At 36.6% G+C, this 17,928-nt stretch overlaps 2 protein-coding genes across 3 annotated transcripts in view; one reads left to right on the top strand and one right to left on the bottom strand.

Annotated features, from left to right (window-relative positions):
* The window catches only part of GPATCH2 (G-patch domain containing 2), a gene marked incomplete at both ends in the record, with an annotated part of 146,848 nt that extends 129,686 nt beyond the window's left edge, over positions 1–17,162 (bottom strand). For both annotated transcript variants that reach the window (XM_084246165.1, XM_084246166.1), the window contains 2 exons: positions 4,093–4,809; positions 17,107–17,162. In XM_084246165.1, coding sequence (XP_084102291.1) covers positions 4,093–4,809; positions 17,107–17,162 — 773 coding nt within the window. The remainder of the gene's footprint in view (positions 1–4,092; positions 4,810–17,106) is intronic.
* Positions 17,163–17,563: 401 nt separating this feature from the next.
* Positions 17,564–17,928, top strand: part of SPATA17 (spermatogenesis associated 17) — a gene marked incomplete at both ends in the record, with an annotated part of 145,264 nt that continues 144,899 nt past the window's right edge. Inside the window, one exon of the mRNA XM_084244945.1 lies at positions 17,564–17,631. Within this exon, the coding sequence (XP_084101071.1) occupies positions 17,564–17,631 (68 nt within the window). The remainder of the gene's footprint in view (positions 17,632–17,928) is intronic.

Genomic DNA, 17,928 nt, shown 5'->3' with positions numbered 1-17,928 from the left:
AGAAAAAAGTTTACAATCCATTAAATCAAAGTTAAGGTTCCTTTGAGCTTAAAAATAAAGAATAGTTCTTAAATTAAGGAGCGGGGATACAAAAGACAAGTCCTCATTATTTCCACAAAACACAAGAGTATGATCAGTCATATTTAACATACAAGTTAAAATAAATAATAGGTAATTCGACTGACATGAACAAACTAGTATATTCTTTCTAATAGAAGCAATACTTAATGATCTAGTTAGTAAAAAATGAGAACAAGGTCAAATAATAAGTGATGTGTGGCCTCTAAACAAAATTGAGTGATATTCTTTAAAATTCCCACGTTCTCTTTTTCTATAATTCTTAATTTTATCAACTATCAGCAAATCACCTCTGGTGATTTCTTTTTAAAATAACTTATAATAATATGTTTCCCATTAACATGCAGAACTCTGTAACCTGGCTTATTAAAAAAATAATTCTAATCTGTCATTTGTTTTAAAATATTTAAATTGAGGGTTTAGGATTAAAATTAAAGATGAGATCTAAATCCACATACATTTCTGAATATAGAATATCATTCACTTTTGTTTAAATTTTTAAAAATGTTAACAAAATGTGTAAGAATTCAAAAGGCACACTTTCCCTCGGAAGTCTGCATGAATACCTTTTTCCGTAACTTTCTTCAAACTGAGAGACTGTGTGAATATCCCTAAATTATACCATTGCTAGAGAAAGGAAATATTACTCTATAAACATAGCACATCATTGCTCTCTATGAACACACATGCTCTTCTATGTACAGTGATGCTGGAGTATTAAAAATACTTCAGAAACTTGATCTTTCTGCTATTTGGTTGTCAAACTACTATGACTCTTTTCCTCTGTGACTGAGCCGTGCTTTCCTGCCTTATTAGGCAGCTCTAATAAGAGCCTCATCATACATATCCCAGGTCACAATTCTTTTTCGGAAACCCTTGAAGCCAAATGTATTTAAAATTCACGATTTTTCAAACTTCATGAAAGTACATTCTATAATGCCTAAAGAGGCGTCTAGGGTGGCATTCCACAATGAAACTTATTTTTTATTTAATTGAAAGAATGAATATTCACATTAAATACAGGTCAAGTTACATCTGGCCACAATTGAAATCCTGTTTTACAGCTTTCAAAGTTCAGCTTTGCAGAGGAAGGAAATTGCAGATAAGTGAAGCTATGTGCCTTTTTCTTTTTGGTACTGTGGTCTTCTGATCTATGTTCAGATTAACCCCCTCTCATCCATTTCACATATGGCCAGTGTCACCTTTTCAAAATACAATTTAGGACTAAAATATATACTTTGGATGAGATCCTGGGACAGAAAGAGCATGTTAAATAAAAACAAAGTATTGACTTTGGTAAATAATGTGTTAAATTAAAATAAATGTTAATGTGCTAAATAAAGTATTGGCTTTAGTTCATAATGTATCAACACTGGTTCATTAATTTTGACAAACATAAGACGTAATATATAATAGCAACAGCAGGAGAAACTAGGTGTGGGTTATAAGCAAAAAGAATATACAGAAACTACTGTACTATCTTTGTAACTTTTCTGTAAATTTAAAACTATTGTAAAAAGTTTACAATTATATACCATTCCATCCCATACCACTGCCATATTTGGTGGATTCGATTTGGATTTCAAGGTTTTCTAGGGCTGGGCCCCCACATAAATTCTACCCATTGACTGGTCTTTTTGTTTATATTCTTTCTACAAGTAACATCTCCATTTCCTCTCCTCTCTCTCTCTAACTTCTTAAGACATATCATTGTCACAACTCATCGCCCACTGAAGGATGGACCAAAGGTCAAAGCTAAAAAGCCACTGTTCTCAAGATTACTGTAACCTGATAAAAAATTATTCACTGGCTTCCTGTTACTTATATAAGGAAATTCACACTTTACCAGAGCACAAAAGCCTTCCAGATTTGTCATCACTAGAGTTTCAACTCCTACTTTATATTCTAGTGATAATGAATAACACATACTTCCCCAAAGACCTCACACTGCTTCACCATCCATGCCAGTGCACAAGCTGTTCCCTTTACCTGGCAATGCCATTCCCTCCCTCTTTACTCCTCCAAGATTCAGCACTTGCTTTCAATCATAGCTCCTTTAGGGAGTCTTCCCTCACTAGTACCTTCACTTAGCACATTTTATTTTCATTATTTGCGTGTCTGACTATTCCAGACTATGAGATTGAAGAGGTCAGGTTATGTCTTACTAGTCTGGGGGTCATCAATGAATAGTAAACAACAGTTATTCAAAAGTGTATTAAGTCTCACACGCATAAACACACACAGTGAAACAGTTCAGTTCTTGTTTGTAAATCAGTTGCAAGGAAATATAGAGCTTTATATAGTAGGAACTATAGAAGTAGCTTTAGAAGTAGTCTCAACAATCACACTTCTGAAGAAACTACTTTAAGTACTTAGCTATCTTCACACAAGAAGAAACACACATCTAATTTTTAAGTGACCGTGTAAGGTAGTTTCATAGGTAAGTTCAAAACAAGAGAAAACACATTTTTAAAATTCATTCAAGAATGAAATCATTCTCTGAAATTTTGTACCTGGGCTGTGGACTGCTGGATAGCCTGATCACAGCAATAAGAAACTCAAATATTTTTTTTATTTTTTTTTTAATTGAGGTAACATTGGTTAATAACATAGCATTTGACTCAGATGTGTATTTTCTACAATGAGGAGAAATAAAGAGTTTCATCTCATTTCCATTCTAGGGTGGATGTCAATCAATAAAAGGCACACATCAATAAAAGGAGGGGCTTGCACAATCAATCCAGAAAGCAGGTAATCTGTGAATAATCCAGAATTGAGTACTTATCTCCACTGCCACACACCCTCCCTCCCAGCAATTGAGCAAGATAATTGCTTTCAAGTCAAGCTGAGTGGTCCTCAGTCACAACAGCCCAATAGTAGCATATAAGTAAGTATCAATCAGGCCAAAAAAACAAAAACAAACAAACAAACAAAAAACCTAAACTTTCTTGGAAGAAAAACTGATACCATAAACTTTTCAAAGCCTTCATGAAACATTGCTTTAAGTAATTTTTACTTCTTTAGGGAAAAAATGACATTAATAGTAAACAATTTCTACTAAGATGTTCATTCTATAAATTTTTACCAGGACCTACTCATATCTATAATCAGTATTTATAAGGAAAATAAACACACACACACACAGACACACACACACAGATCCATAGCTTCTAATTCACATAATTAAAATGATGCCAATCTTAAAATCAAATACTCTTTCCTAAAGCAAAAACACTCCCTAAGTGTTTTTTTCTAGATAATAGATCTGCCTTTGGTTTTAAGGACACATCAACACTTTATCATTCCCTGCAAGAGCATTAGTTCCATGTACAAGAAAAATGATTACTTACCTTTTGATGCTGTCAAAATAACACAATTATCAAAATAGTACAAGTCAAAACAGTGAAAATTATCATTGTGATAAACGTGTTTTCTAGAATGGACAGAGGGACAAAGGATAATTACTTTCCCATTTGCCTAAAGCAGATATCAGGTGTTTGCAGACTGTAAACTAGGTTTCACAATTCATAAGGGACCAGAATTCCTAGCGGTCTACAGACTTCTTAAAATGCCACAGCACACACTGTGAAGTGGTATCAACTTTTGATTTTCAGGAATCAGGACAAACTGATGAGTTGCAACACCAATATAATACCAAAGACTACAGCTCTATAATTAAACAAATAAATAATTATAAATCCAATTCTAAGAGTTACAAATGTGCTGTTATTCAAAAGCACATTCTTTCCATTGAAAATCCATTTCCTTTTCTCTTTGTAGCTGAAAATTAAGTCATTATAATACAATCAAAAGACTCTGTATAAATCAAATAAGCAATTTTGCTTTGTGCTAAACATCATAAATTATAAGGAAAGATAGCCATAGTTAAACAGTCACATCACTACCATTATTGTAATTTATAATTATTTTAAAATAGAATTAATTAAAATACAAAGCACAGTCAACCACAAACACTCGGGACATATTTTTAGAATGAGAGAATATAAAAGTCACCTTTCACTCATGAGTTCATCTGAGACTTTTTGCTCTTCGTATTCCATTTTGTCCTTATTGGTCTGGCTAATTTCTTCACTTTCCAAAACTATGCCTTCATCTTGGATTTTTGGTCCTTGTCTAATTATTTTCAATTTCCTTTTTTTGACTTTGTTTTTGGTAAACTCTTGGTATTGGCAAGCTCTATCACTGTCCATGTCCTGGTCTCTACAGCCTTCGAGGGGCTGGGTCATGGTCCGCTTAGTAGCGACGTCCTGGGGGATGTCTACTGCCATTCGTTTGACCTTTCTCCTCCTCCGCAGTGTCCTATTCCCCAGGTTGTCCACAGCAAAATCAGACTCATACCACAGAGGTCTTTTCCCTCGAACGTTATTATTTAAGTTTGATGATGGCCTGCGTTTTGCCACTAACATCTGGTCATCAGAGTCACTATGATCTTTTTTGTTATTATTATGATTCTCTCTATATTCTTTGCTTGGTTCTTCTAAACTAGAATCAGAGCCTTCACTTAAGCAGTGCCCAGTCTCCCATGGGTGATGAACATTAAAGGATCTCCGTTTTCGCCCTCTCCTTTTCCTCGCCTGGCGTTTCAGAGGACAAGATAAACTTCGAGAATGGTCTCCTGTTTCAGCAAATCCACCTCGAGCTTGCTCTGAGCTCTCCTCCAATGCAGAGACAAGATCATGGACCAGTTCTTCCATGGTTCGACTGAAATGCCTACATTTTTAAAAGAAAGAAAAAAAATTTAAAGAAATAGTATTAACTATATTGACCTACTTTATTGCAGCAGACAAATCACTCTAAATCTGACTAAAATTAAGTTATTATAAAGAAATATTTAAAAGCTATTTAATTCCCTATCCAGGATATAACAATTTCAAATATTCTGATTCACTTCTAAACCCTTTTATCTTGTATAAGTTCTTTTATTAAACACAGGAATTATTTATAGTAAGCATAATATCAGCAATGAAAGGTCCCAGTATTTTTATATTTTTACTGTGTAATTATGGAAAAGTTATTTCTACTTGAATCACTGTTCTTTGTTCCACTCCTGTCTTTTTCCTAGAGCACAAAATAGGAAGAAATTTCTCATTAACGCCATGCTCCTTACACACACACACACACACACACACACACACACACACACTCATTTCCAAGAGAAGGAAATATCCCATTCCTTATTCACCACAAACTCTACTCAATTACTGCCAAGACACACAAGGTAGAGAGAAAAAGAGACAGGTACTTTTAAGAGTTGTAATATATGTGGGAAAAAAAGTCTAACCGAACACTAGGCACCTATTCAGGCCACACTAATCCTATAACCCAATGAAACAGAAATTTTGTTCATATATAAACTGGAGGCTTACTGGTCTAAATAAACTGGGTAATTGTGTTTCTTATCATTTATTCTGAAGTAGTCCTGTGGTTTTTTTAATAAAATCCCACCCACCCACCAACCACTGAACTCAATTTATTACCAGGGAGAAAATTAATCACTGGTCAGCAAGAGTAAACATCAATATTCTTTAGAAATTTTTATAAATTCTACAGAACCTGTCCACACCCAACCCCTTAAGTCCATTGGTTATGACAGAGCACCCAGATATAGAAATTTATTTTGTAAACATTACAGATAATTCAAATGCACCCTTCTTAGGAAGATAATGAAAATTTTTTTCTCAAACTGATTTTGAGTAGCACCTAAGGATCAAAATTTCAACTGGGAGAGTTAATATAGTTTGTTGCTGTGGGAGGGGTAGGCATTTGCATTTCTGTAAAAGGCCAAACAGTAAATATTTTTGGCCTTGCAGGCCATCAGGTCTCTGCTACATGGCTCATCTTTCAACAGTCTAAGGGGAAAATAGTCATAGGCAGCACATACATGAGTAGATACGGCTGTATTCCAATAAATTATATCTATAAAATCAAGTGATGGCAGGGCATAGTTTGCTGATGTCTAGTGTTTACAGTCTCTAATTTTGAGTACTTGCAAATTCCCTCTAACAACTCTCAATTACATCTTCTCATTTAAATGACAATCTGAAAATAAATATACATACTGTGATTCAATTGTACTTACCACTTACATCAGTGTTATGTTGCATATGGCTGCTAGCACTTGAGTACCTACTATGTGACAGGCCCATTTCTAAGTGTTTTATAGGGCGCACAATAACATAGTGCACACAATAACACTATGAGTAGGTAGATGAAATACAGAGAGGCAGATATAAGGGTACTTTATCTAAAAAGTGATGGAAATTGGACTCTGACTCTAGTAATCTGTTTCCAGACCCAGAATATAAAGAAATGCTTGACCCAGAATATAAAGAATATAAAGAAAGACCCAGAATGCTTGCCCAACTATCAGGAAGAACAATTGCATAGCTCCAGTATCCACCCTGCATTTTTACAATTGATTTTGTAGTAGGCAGAGGTATTTTAATGCGTGAAATAGATTTAACATACCTCTATGTAAAGCCAAATGACTAACAGGCATTCTATTGTTTTGAGTAGAAAAAGGGGTAGGAAAGCTGAATCAACACAAGATACAGAGCACTCAAGTGAGTTGAACCCAAAATGCCAATACACCATGGTAGTCAGAAAAAATACAGTGAGCAACTAAGTATCTGACCTTGTCTTTCAGTGAATGTGGGTGTACAGTCCAGATCCATCTCCTTTGAGGCTCTGAATGTATAAACAAAAGGTCTATATGAACACATATTTTAAAAAAATAAATTTGAAACTTACTCTGGAGGGCCACCAGATTTCTTACAGCCCTTAAAAGGGTTCTGTATATTATTCAGGTCTCAGAACTGTATTAGATTAAGAGAAGTGAGTGTCACATAGGAATTAGCATTAAGGCCAAAACAAGCACTGCAATTCTGATTACGCTAACAAGTGGTTGTTTTCTTTATTACCTATATGTTAATCATTGCCTTTTTGTTTTCCTTTTATTGCAATGACTGCTTTATTCTTTTCCTTTAACACTACTTCTTTGGATGAAAAGTAGTCTGAGAAACCTATTATCTCTGTCTATAATATTACATCTCTAAAAAAATTCACTGTATGCCAGCTAAACAACAAGAAACTTTAGTCTAAAAAGAAGACTCTGTAGCATCATCTGGCTCTGAAGTAATTTACTTTTCGAAGACACAGTTTTCTTAAAAATGTATGAATGACGACTAGTCTTAAATATTAACTTGAAATTAACACAATGCCTGACTTTAACTAAACTTTAACTAAACCTGGAGATAATTTTAGAAACTGCAACTTAATTTATTACTTTAGAAGTGAAAACTTGGTCTTAATTAGAAGGTTAACACATCAGATTCAGTCCACTCTTCAATTAATTTTATTTAAAAAGTATTATTATAACTTAAACAACTTAACAAATTATACCAATACAAATTCTAAGAATGGAAATAAATTTTTATAAAATTATTAAAATTGTGTCAGTCTTATTTAATTTTATACCATTTTTCTCATGAGAAACTGATATACTTAAAAATACATTTGCTAGAATTAATGTTTTCCATGACATTACTTAAATATCAATCAACTAAAAGCTATTGAAAAGAAATTTAAATGCTATAAAATCACACACAAATGCTATAAAATCACACAATACCATAATTTGACTCACTTTTCTCCCTTCCATTTCAACTAATCAGCCTCCTGCAAGTCAACTACATACAAAACTACTGTTAATGAATAAGCAAAGTTAGAGCCCGTCAAGCTGCTTCACTAACATTTCTCAGGTAAAAATGACTTCAAAAAGCTCATAGAAATAAAGTCATTATATAAGACCATCACATGATCAATAATTCATTTGTTTCCTATGCCTTGGCGGCTATAATGAGGAATATCGTACTGAAACACTTTCTCTAAAGATGTTTTGTTAAGTATGTTCTTTCCTTTGGAGGGAAGCCTGGAATTATGTCACTTTTCCACACAAAAACCTCTATTGATGAAGCATCCAATGTGCTACAGTTTGTAGTAAAATTTAGTGAATTTTATAATTTGAACATTTATTTAGCTAATTTGAAAGTGTTATGTTCTTAAAAAATAGTTTCTCATCACTTAGAATTCATTTTGGAAATGAAATCTTTTGGGAATCATTTGCAGCTAGCAATGTCTAAGATAACAGTTCACTAATAGTTTCGTAAGGCATAGTCCATAAGAATAAAAGTATAGTCCCACCATCTATAAAGACTTACATTCTGTAAAAGGAAATGACTTGAGTAGTTGCAGAAAAGTAAAAACAAAACATTTTGTTATTACATTACTTTGAGCAATATAAAATGGATGATGAGCCCAAAATCTGATATTCCAGTTTCAGGTGAAGAATTTTTGTTCAAAGGTCGTTTGTTTCTCATTAGGCAATACTAAACTTCCAGGTAAATAAGTAAGTTGCTCTCCTCACTTCCTTAACACCAAGTTCTAATTTATTCAGAAAAAGCATATTAAAAAACTAGCAACAACAAATGTTGGCGAGGTTGTGGAGAAAAAAGAACTCTCCTGCACTGCTGCTGGGAGTGCAAACTGGTCCAACCACTATGTAGAGCTGTGTGGAGATTTCTTGACTTACTAAAGATAGAGCTTCCATATGATCCAGCAATTCCACTCCTAGGTATTTACCCAAAGGACACAGAAACATTAATTCCAAAGGGCACCTGCACCCCTGTGTTTATAGCAGCACTATTTACAATAGCTAAGCTATGGAAACAACCCACATGCCCAAAAATAGATGACTGGATCAAGAAGATGTGGTCCGTATACACCATGGAATATTACTCAGCAATCAAAAAAGATAAACTCATGACATTTGTAGCAACATGGATGGAGCTGGAAGTGATAATGCTCAACGAAATAAGCCAGAAAGAAAAAGAAAAATACCGGATGGTCTCACTCATAGCAGGAATTTAGAAAACCTAAATAAGGGACCAGGAAAAAGACTAATTAATAACAAAGTAAAAATCAAAATTAACAAGCAACTATAAACCAGAGACACACTAGGGAGCTGGGGGGGGGGGTGGGGAGAGGAAGGATTAGGGTCAAAATAAGCGGGGGTGCAATTGTATGGGGAATATAATCAAAATGAAAATGCATACATTGTGCAAAAATGAAAAATGATGTAAGAATTATATAAAATAAAATATTAAAAAATATATATAAGCTGAGGCATACAAAGGAAAAGCAGATAGGCAAAGTATAAGATTATAGGTGGCTTCATTCACTTCTTTAAGTGATCAATTTACAGAAAAAGCCTTCCCAAAAACATGTGTTTTAGAGAAAGGAAAGTCAATAAATGTAGAAAACATAGCAAGGAGTTTAAGGGTTTTCATTCAAATGTTTTTGGTTCATAGAAAAACTATCAAAAAGCTGCCTTAGTCCTACCATGCTGCTTAAATGTCCCTAAAGGCCTGGGACCTGACTGTTGGTGCAAAGGTTCTCCACTCAGACATGTAAGGTGGGCCCAGCAGGAGTGTGAGAAAGCCCATGAAAGTGTAGAAAAAAGATTCCTCCAGTAATAGGCTTGAAATTTGTCAATGACCAATCCTTTTTGAATCTTCTATTAACAAGAACTACCATTCCTAAGACATGACAAATATAGCAAGTATATAGAAATCAATTAATTAATTGCCTGGATACTGACAAAAGAATTCCATGTTGCAACATGTGTCTACTCAATAAACATGTGTCTACTCAATAAACCCAACAAATTCATTATAAATAAACAAAACTTTCCATATATAACTAAAGAGTAATTGACTGCAGCTATCAACTATCTAGGAATATTAAGGAAAAAGGAAATCAAATACTATTTGTCACTTAGTAAATGATAAAATTCATACCTTCATCTCTATAAAACCTGGATTGCCTTTCCTATAAAATTAAGTAATTTTAAGAGGGGAGTACTAAAGTTAGCTGTTTCTCAATACAACTGCTTAATTGAATTTCAAAAATCTAAGGGAAGACAAAGCCATCTGGAAGTGAGATTCTGTACACACTCAATGTGCACAAAAACTATGCTGATGAATGCATGCTACAAGTGCTCATAAACCTAAGAAGAAAATAGTCTTGGAATTAAGTACTTAGCTATTCATGCTATCTTTTATTTGATACCGGAACATCAGGTGGGTCATAAAAGTATATCACAAACTCTTTTTGAAATTAACAATTAATAGTGCAGACCATGACAATGGATGACTAAACATCCAGATGGTGAGTCTCAGAGATGCTACACAAAGGATTAAATTTGATACTTTAATGAAATATGATCTGTAATTATCTCCAATTTGAGTACAATTTCTGTGTTCACATGAATTTTTAAATTTCCTTTCTTAATGATATTATTTGTCAAAATAAGTTTTATCTCAAAATGGTCATATTACTTGTCAAAATAAACCTTTATCTTAGACTAGTAATCTATTAACAATGTATTTAATTTTATCCTCCTACATATTTGGGGAGGGAGTCATCTTAGAAAAGTAAGAATAACCCCCTAATATTAAGTGCAAATATTTGTGCTAGTTTAAAACTTCATTGACCTATCTGTTTAAAAGAGTGTGGGGGAGAGCAATTATTAATAGTTCATCTGCCAACAACTCCTACCCACAAATAAGAAAAACCAAGACACTGAAATATCAAATCAGATGATCAAAACATTTGAAACATCCATCACTGAAGGTAAAAACCACACCATACATCCTGAGGATTTCATAATAAGGCAAAGACCCTCAAACTTCCTGAATCACTCTGTGATTCTGAATGTTGGAAAAGTGGTGACAATAGATATTTGCAAAAATCTTACATACAATTTCAAGAAATTCAAGAACTCCATAAAGACTTATGAATGGAGAAAAATATCCAAGTTTAAAAGTACTATTGCTATGTATCTGAACTGCCTCTATCTTAATAATATAAAAATGTTAAGAAAAAAATTAAAGAAATGATCCTCCAAATTAAGTCAGGCATTCTCCACCAAACAGAAAAATGCATGTCCCAGAAGTGGGGCAAAAGCAAAAGCTCCCTGACTGGCACTCAGCAGAAGATGGTAGGGACAACAGCTACTTCCCTCACTATAGGGCACTCAGAAAGCACTCCTCTACTGACTCCAGTTACTTGATGATCAACAAGTAAAAGGCTTTAGGAGAAAGTCTAATTCTGTTTTCCAAATATTGATTTACTAAGGCAAGCTTGTTTATTATTTAAATGTGAAGAACATTACTTTGATTTTTTGGGTAACTTTAATGAGTGACCTCAAGATTCACTCAAAACTTCTTTCCTTATACTTTAGTTGCTTTCAAAAAAGTAAACCACTGAACACAAAACCATTTAAATAAAAAAGTCAATAAAAAGTCAAAGTCTAAAACAAGCAAGAATTTAAGAGTCTAAAAGTTGATTAATTCCAATTCACATCAACACACATATATTAAAGTGCTTCCAGGGAAGCTTCTAGTATATAGGAGAGGATTCTCATTCATTGCTTATACATGGTAACTGCTCAGTAATTACTGAATTATGTAATATACTCTGGATTCCTAGAACAGGAATTAGAGTGAAGACAAATGAATATTAACTACAAGTACCCAGTGTAATGCTTGACACATACAGGTGTTTTTTCAAAAAATCTGTTTGGTGAACAAGCTGTTGAGTCATTAAATGAATGAACAAATAACAAAGAAAAAAAATAAGACTTGACTAAAGATGTAGACAATCCAGATTTCAAATTTTCTACTGCATCAGCAAAACAGATAATTTGAGGTTTTAGTTAAGTTAAAGTGGCAGTTCAGGGAAATTATGAAAGATGGTTTAAACATTTCCAGGTCGCCATAAATAATGATGTTAATAATCTATACCAAGATTAACAAAGGACTTGCCCAAAATCATACAGGGCAATGCTTGGATTCCTAATTGTTGAAACAGAAACCTGATTCAAACAAACTGAATTTGTGTTCAAGACAAAAAAAATAAAATAAAATAAAATAAAGCAGGTACTTAAATAAATGCACATTTTCACTATGCAGTTTTCCAGACCTAAGGACAATCAAAATACCAAACAGAAATGGAACTTCAGAAACAAAGTCCAGAAGCAAAAGAATTTATTTTTAACCGTCTTTTATTTTAAACCACACTGTTGGGGGGAAAGGATGTCCTGAGCAAACTCCATATAGGCTTTGGGGATGCCACCCCACTCAATCAAGACATGGGAACTACGAATCCCATGATCCCCAAAGGGAAGCTGTAAGAACCTAAGGGCGGAGTTAAGCAGCCATTTTCTGTTTGTAAATAAAAACCAGCCATGTTAGTGGGGTCTGGGGCACTTGGCTCTTGCTCTTGGCCAGGCAGGTTTGGTCTGCGTGGATCATATGGGACTCCAGGTGGGTGGAACTGGTAGGACGCATTTAAGAATTCTCCCTCTTTTTTCCCTAAGTTGTACATTTCCTCATTCCCCTTCCCTTGTAAATAAACCACTTGTTAACCTTTTGTGTGTGTCTGCAGCGTAAGTCCCTTTTAAGTCCGTGGGTGAGGACCCACCGTCAGGCAACCCATTTTATATTGGGGTTGCCCTGTAACAACACCAAGTTAAATAAAGATATATATATTTGTATATAGTTATACATATGCTATCCATCCTAACAGAAATATAATCATAATGTCTATACTAATATATACACTAATATCTAATAGCTATACTGATATTATGCTATGATACATATTAGTTCAATATATCAGCAACAATTTAAGTTTTATTATCAAGGAATTAATTTTTAAAATCTGTTTAATTCAACCTTTAACCCTTCTTTAAAAACCCAGAAATTGACTTCAAATATAAATCACTAAAAAAGTAAAAATAAACAATAAAGACAACGCGGATTAATCTCAAAAGCTTTATGCTAAGTGAAGTAAGTCAGAGAAAAACAAATACCATAAGAACTCACTTGTATGCATAAAGTTAAAAAAAGAATCACAAACTCATACAGAGAAGAGATGGGGCAGCAGAGAAGGGAATGAGTGAAATGGAAGGGGTGTCAAAGAGTACAAACTCCAGCTACAAAACACGTCAGTCCTGGGTATATAACTTACAGCAAGCTAACTACAGCAACAACACTGTATTCCATATTTGAAGGGACTAAAAGAGAAGACTTCATCATTTTTTTAATCAAAAAAATTGAAAATGATGCCTGGTGATGAATGTTAACTAGACTTCATGTGATAATTTCATGGTATGTATCTACATATATGGAATCATTATGTCATAAAGTTAATTAATAAAATGTTCTGTCAATAATAGCTCAATAGTGCCTCCCATGGTGGTGCAGGTGGTTGAGTGCAACGCTATGAAGCTGTTCCACAGCCTCTGCAGCGCCGGTTCGATCCTTGCCACCCTGCGAGGGTCCCACATGGCTCGGCAGACCTCTCCTGTCTCGCCCACTGCTCCCCTCAGCAGTGTATTTCCTCAGTCTGCCTGTCCTGTTCCCTGCTCTGTCTCTGGTGAATCCTCTCACCCTCCCACGCATCTGGCCTGTACCCCGGTTCTTGTATAAATAAATAAATAAATCTTTTTAAAAATAAATAAACAATAGCTCAATAAAAGCAAATACAAAAAATACATCAAGAAAAGTCGATCTGGGCCTCCCTGGTGGCGCAAGAGTTTAAGACACAACCTATGAAGCAATCCGCAGCCTCTGCAGCACAAGTTCGATCCCCAGCCAGCCAGGGAGCGGCCCACATGGCGCAGCAGACCTCTCCTGACTCGCCCGCTGCTCCCCTCAACAGTGTATTTCAGTCAGTCTGCCTATTGTGTTCCCCACTCTGTCTCTGGTGAACCCTCTCACCTCCACCCCCCATACCTCTGGCCTGTGCCCCAGCTCTTGTATGCATAAATGAATAAATCTTTAAAAAAAAAAAGGAAAAAAAAAAGAAAAGTCGATCTAACGTCTAAATGTGATATAGCCATTAAATGACTGCAATTTTGTTTTTTTTTAATTAATTTTTTTATGCATATAAGAGGTGGGGTGCAGGCCAGACATGCGGGGGGTGAGAGGATTCACCAGAGACAGAGTGGACAACAAAACAGGAAGAATGACTGAAATACACTGCCTAGGGGAGCAGCAGCAGGGAGACAGGAAAGGTATACCATATGGGTGCTACATTGGCTGTGGATAGCTTCATAGCGCTGATGCTTAACCCCTTGCACCACCAGGGAGAACCAAATGACTTCAATTTTTAAGGGCAGGTTAACATAATTACCAAAAGTTTTTGCACCCTTTATTTCAAAATTGTATGTGAGTAATAAGGCAGAAAGTGGAGGTCAATCTCACTTAAGATTTTGTAAAGTATAAAATGAATCACTTACAAGAACAACTTGCACAAGGAAATTTTCACTTCCTGCCACTAGTGCAACAATCAAGGTTTTTTTCAATTGTATAAAACTTTTCTTCCTTAGGCTTTAAAGTTATAAAATAATCAGTTCTACTTTTTAACAAATTGCTAAGATATAAACCATCTACATTTACCCATTTGGGGCTTAAAAATTAAAAGCTAACTGCAACACCAGAGAAAAACTTTAAAGTCAGGGTATCTTACTCAAACATGTAGGCAGTATAACAGGGGGTTAAAATTACATACATGTATGTATATGTATATACACACATATTTTATATATTATATATATATGCATTTACACTGAAGTCATGTTGCAAAATATGATACTGGGCAAGTTATTTAATTTTATTTGTTGCATCTCACCATTTCTAAAATGCGAAGAAATTACAGCACTACTTCAAACATATACTTGAGATGAGATGTAAGTATGTATGTATGTATGCATGTATGTATGTGAAATCTGACACCAAGTTAACAACCTAGTAGTAGCATACCAGTTGCTCTGAGATTTTATCACTGGGATAAAATGTACATACAGAGTCTAGCAAATATCTGATGAATGAATAGAAAATTCCATTCAGAATTTAGAATGATGGGAGGGCAGTGTCAGATAAATTAGAAATAACAACTTTCAGTTATCTGGAACACATTTAATTGATCATGGTTTTACTTTCACTCAAAAGCAAGGGTAAGTGCTAGGCACGATGTTCTACAGTGCCATACGGAAAGATGAGTAGCATGCTGCCATGTCAAAACAGGATAGGATCTTGACAAGAGGAACGAAAGAGGGCCTCTCTATTAAAAAGAGGTACCTGACCATCATTTGGGTAGAGGTGGAAAGAAGAGGAAAGAGTGGAATGGTTTTATTTTTTAATTAGATGTTCACCTAACCAAGGAATCAACATCACCCACAGCAGAGCAAACCAACCTCCATAGAATATTTTGTCTCAGCACACAAAGATAGTGAATGGGGCAACGTTAGAAAAGATGCCCTGAAAGGGAACTGTGGGATGATGAAAATGTCCAGTATCTTGCTTTCTGTGGTGATTACACAGTATATACAAATGCCCAAACTACAAATACTAAATACTTAAGAACTATGTATTGCATTTTATGCAAATTATATCACCATTAAAAAAAAAAAAACACAGTTCATTGAAGGAATTATGTCCATCAAAATGTGAAGAAAATGACAAATTCCAAATGATTTCACTCATAGGTGGAATGTAGAGAAACAAAACACCAAACCAAAACAAACCCCTGAATCTGACTGCAGAACTGATGCTACCAGATGGGGAGGAGGGGAAAGAGGAAAAGGGTGGAGGGAGCCCAGTGGACCGTGAGGGAAGCTCACTGGTGCTTTGGAGGTGGGTGTGGTATGGTACCACATATTTGAAAAGGTAAACCTGTACTCCCAACACAGGCAAAGTTGTAAAGCAATGTTACCTCAATTAAAAAAAAAAAAGTGTTTCCTGTTTTTCTCACGGTAAAATATAGGGATTTGTAGTATAACCCATCCACATTCGTTAGGAAAAGAAATAGAGAATGATCTGATGCCATGCAAAACATTTGGTGCAAGATATTCTTTTAACTTTTCAGTGATATGTGATGCGAAAGAAATTCTTTGAGATCACAAACTTTTAGAAACCTCCCTGTCCTCATCTGCTGCAGAATCTAAAAATGGACATATACTTTTAAAGCTGTTATTTCACCAGTTGCTCAATACGTTATGCTTGAGAATAGTCAGTAGAACATTTGCTGTTCATCTCACTGCTTGTCATGGGTATACTCGTAGGAAAGGGGCTTGGGAGAACAAAAAAAAAAAAAAAAAAACCACAACTGGACTGGCATTACAGTTATCAACGAGAAATGCAAAACAGAGGTTCCAGTTCTGAGGCAACAGTGTGTGTGTGACGATTGGAGTCAAGTCACAAATGCACTCCGTGCCTGTGATCATCTCCTATCACAGAGTTGTGATAGGCTATTAATTTGTGATCGTGTTTTTGAGAGGTCACAGCAATGTGTTACTTTAAGAGCCAATGGTGACAGGACACAGTAGACGCAGTCCAATCCCACACTGAATCCTGACATTTTATCTGTTTTTAGGGGATGTCTAGACACATCTCATTTGAACCAACACAAAACCTTCAGGTATAGAAACAGGTGGGTTACTCCACCTTTTCTTTTTTTTTTTTTTTTTAAGAGGGAGAGAGGACCCATAATCAAACTCTCAGAACTCCAGGTTTCTGGACCTGTTCTCCCAAGACAGCTAGTAAATTTTAAAGGGCAAGAGGGGGCGGGGGCCTGGGCTCAGACCACTGCTTCTACCTCAGGTCTCGCCTGCGATCGACGAGGAGATCCAAGGAGACCAGGCTACAGAGAGCTTGACTCCGGGCTCACGGCGGAGCGCGGGAGAGGCGGGCAGCCGGCCCGCACCGCACCCTTCACCGACGTTACCTCACACCGGGCGGCCTGGCTCCCAGGCGGCCGGCTCGGCTCGAGGGAGCGCGCCAGGCCCGAGCGCCCCCGCTCCCTCCCCGGGCACTTAGGGTCCCGCGGCCTCTGGCCGGCTCCCCCGCTCCTCCTCGCCCGCCCCCGGGCCTCCAGCCTCACCAGCTGTTCCCGGCGGCTGGAGCTCCGATCGGTTGGCGCCCGGCGGCCCCGAACATTAACGACACCCAGGAGCCTGGGCTCGAGGCTCAGGCCCGAGAACAGACCCCAAGCGGCAGCGCACCAGCGACCAGCCCACAGCACTTGAACATTTTGAGCGGAGCTTCCGGAAGCGGCCGCAGCGGAAGCCGGAAGTGGGAGCGACCATCGGCCCCTCTGCCCCGGGCTTCGCGCACTCACCTTCCCCTCTTCGCACTCCAGGCAGAGACCCAAGCTCTTGAATTGCATTTTTGCCTGCGTGAAATGTCTTAGTTTTCGTTTTCCAGTTCCGAAAGCTGAAACAAGCTGGAAAAAGGGGGCGTAAATCCTAGCGAGCCCCCCCCCGGGCGGGCTGAATGGTTCATCCAGGTTGCCTAGGAGACTAACGGCAACACCGCGGTAGACCAGATGCCCAGAGGCTATGGCCACGTTAGCCGGGCTGCAGACTAAATTGAAGGACCTAGGCAGACAGTACTACTTCTCCAACAGGTATGTCAGCAGTGAGGGGTCCCGCGGGGGGCCGGCTGGACTCTAAGCTGTTACTCCTCAGCAGGAGTCTCCTACTAATATACTCCCTCCTTCAATAAATAGCACCCCATCCTTCCCATCATGTGTGGCCTGCAACATAAGTCACAAGTTTTTTTTTTTTAATCTTTCATTTTTATTTATTATTTTTACATCATAGTTAATTTTTAAACAATATTTGCTTCCCCTCACCCCATCAGGTGTAGTCCCCATGGAGTTTCCGTCCCCAGTGCACCCGTGCACCATCACTTCAGTCCCCCG

Source organism: Talpa europaea, assembly GCF_964194135.1.
Source record: "Talpa europaea genome assembly, chromosome: 10".
In the NCBI taxonomy this organism is placed as follows: Eukaryota; Metazoa; Chordata; class Mammalia; order Eulipotyphla; family Talpidae; genus Talpa; species Talpa europaea.
Note: the sequence above shows the minus strand (reverse complement) of the source record. Positions and strands in the feature narration are given on the sequence as shown.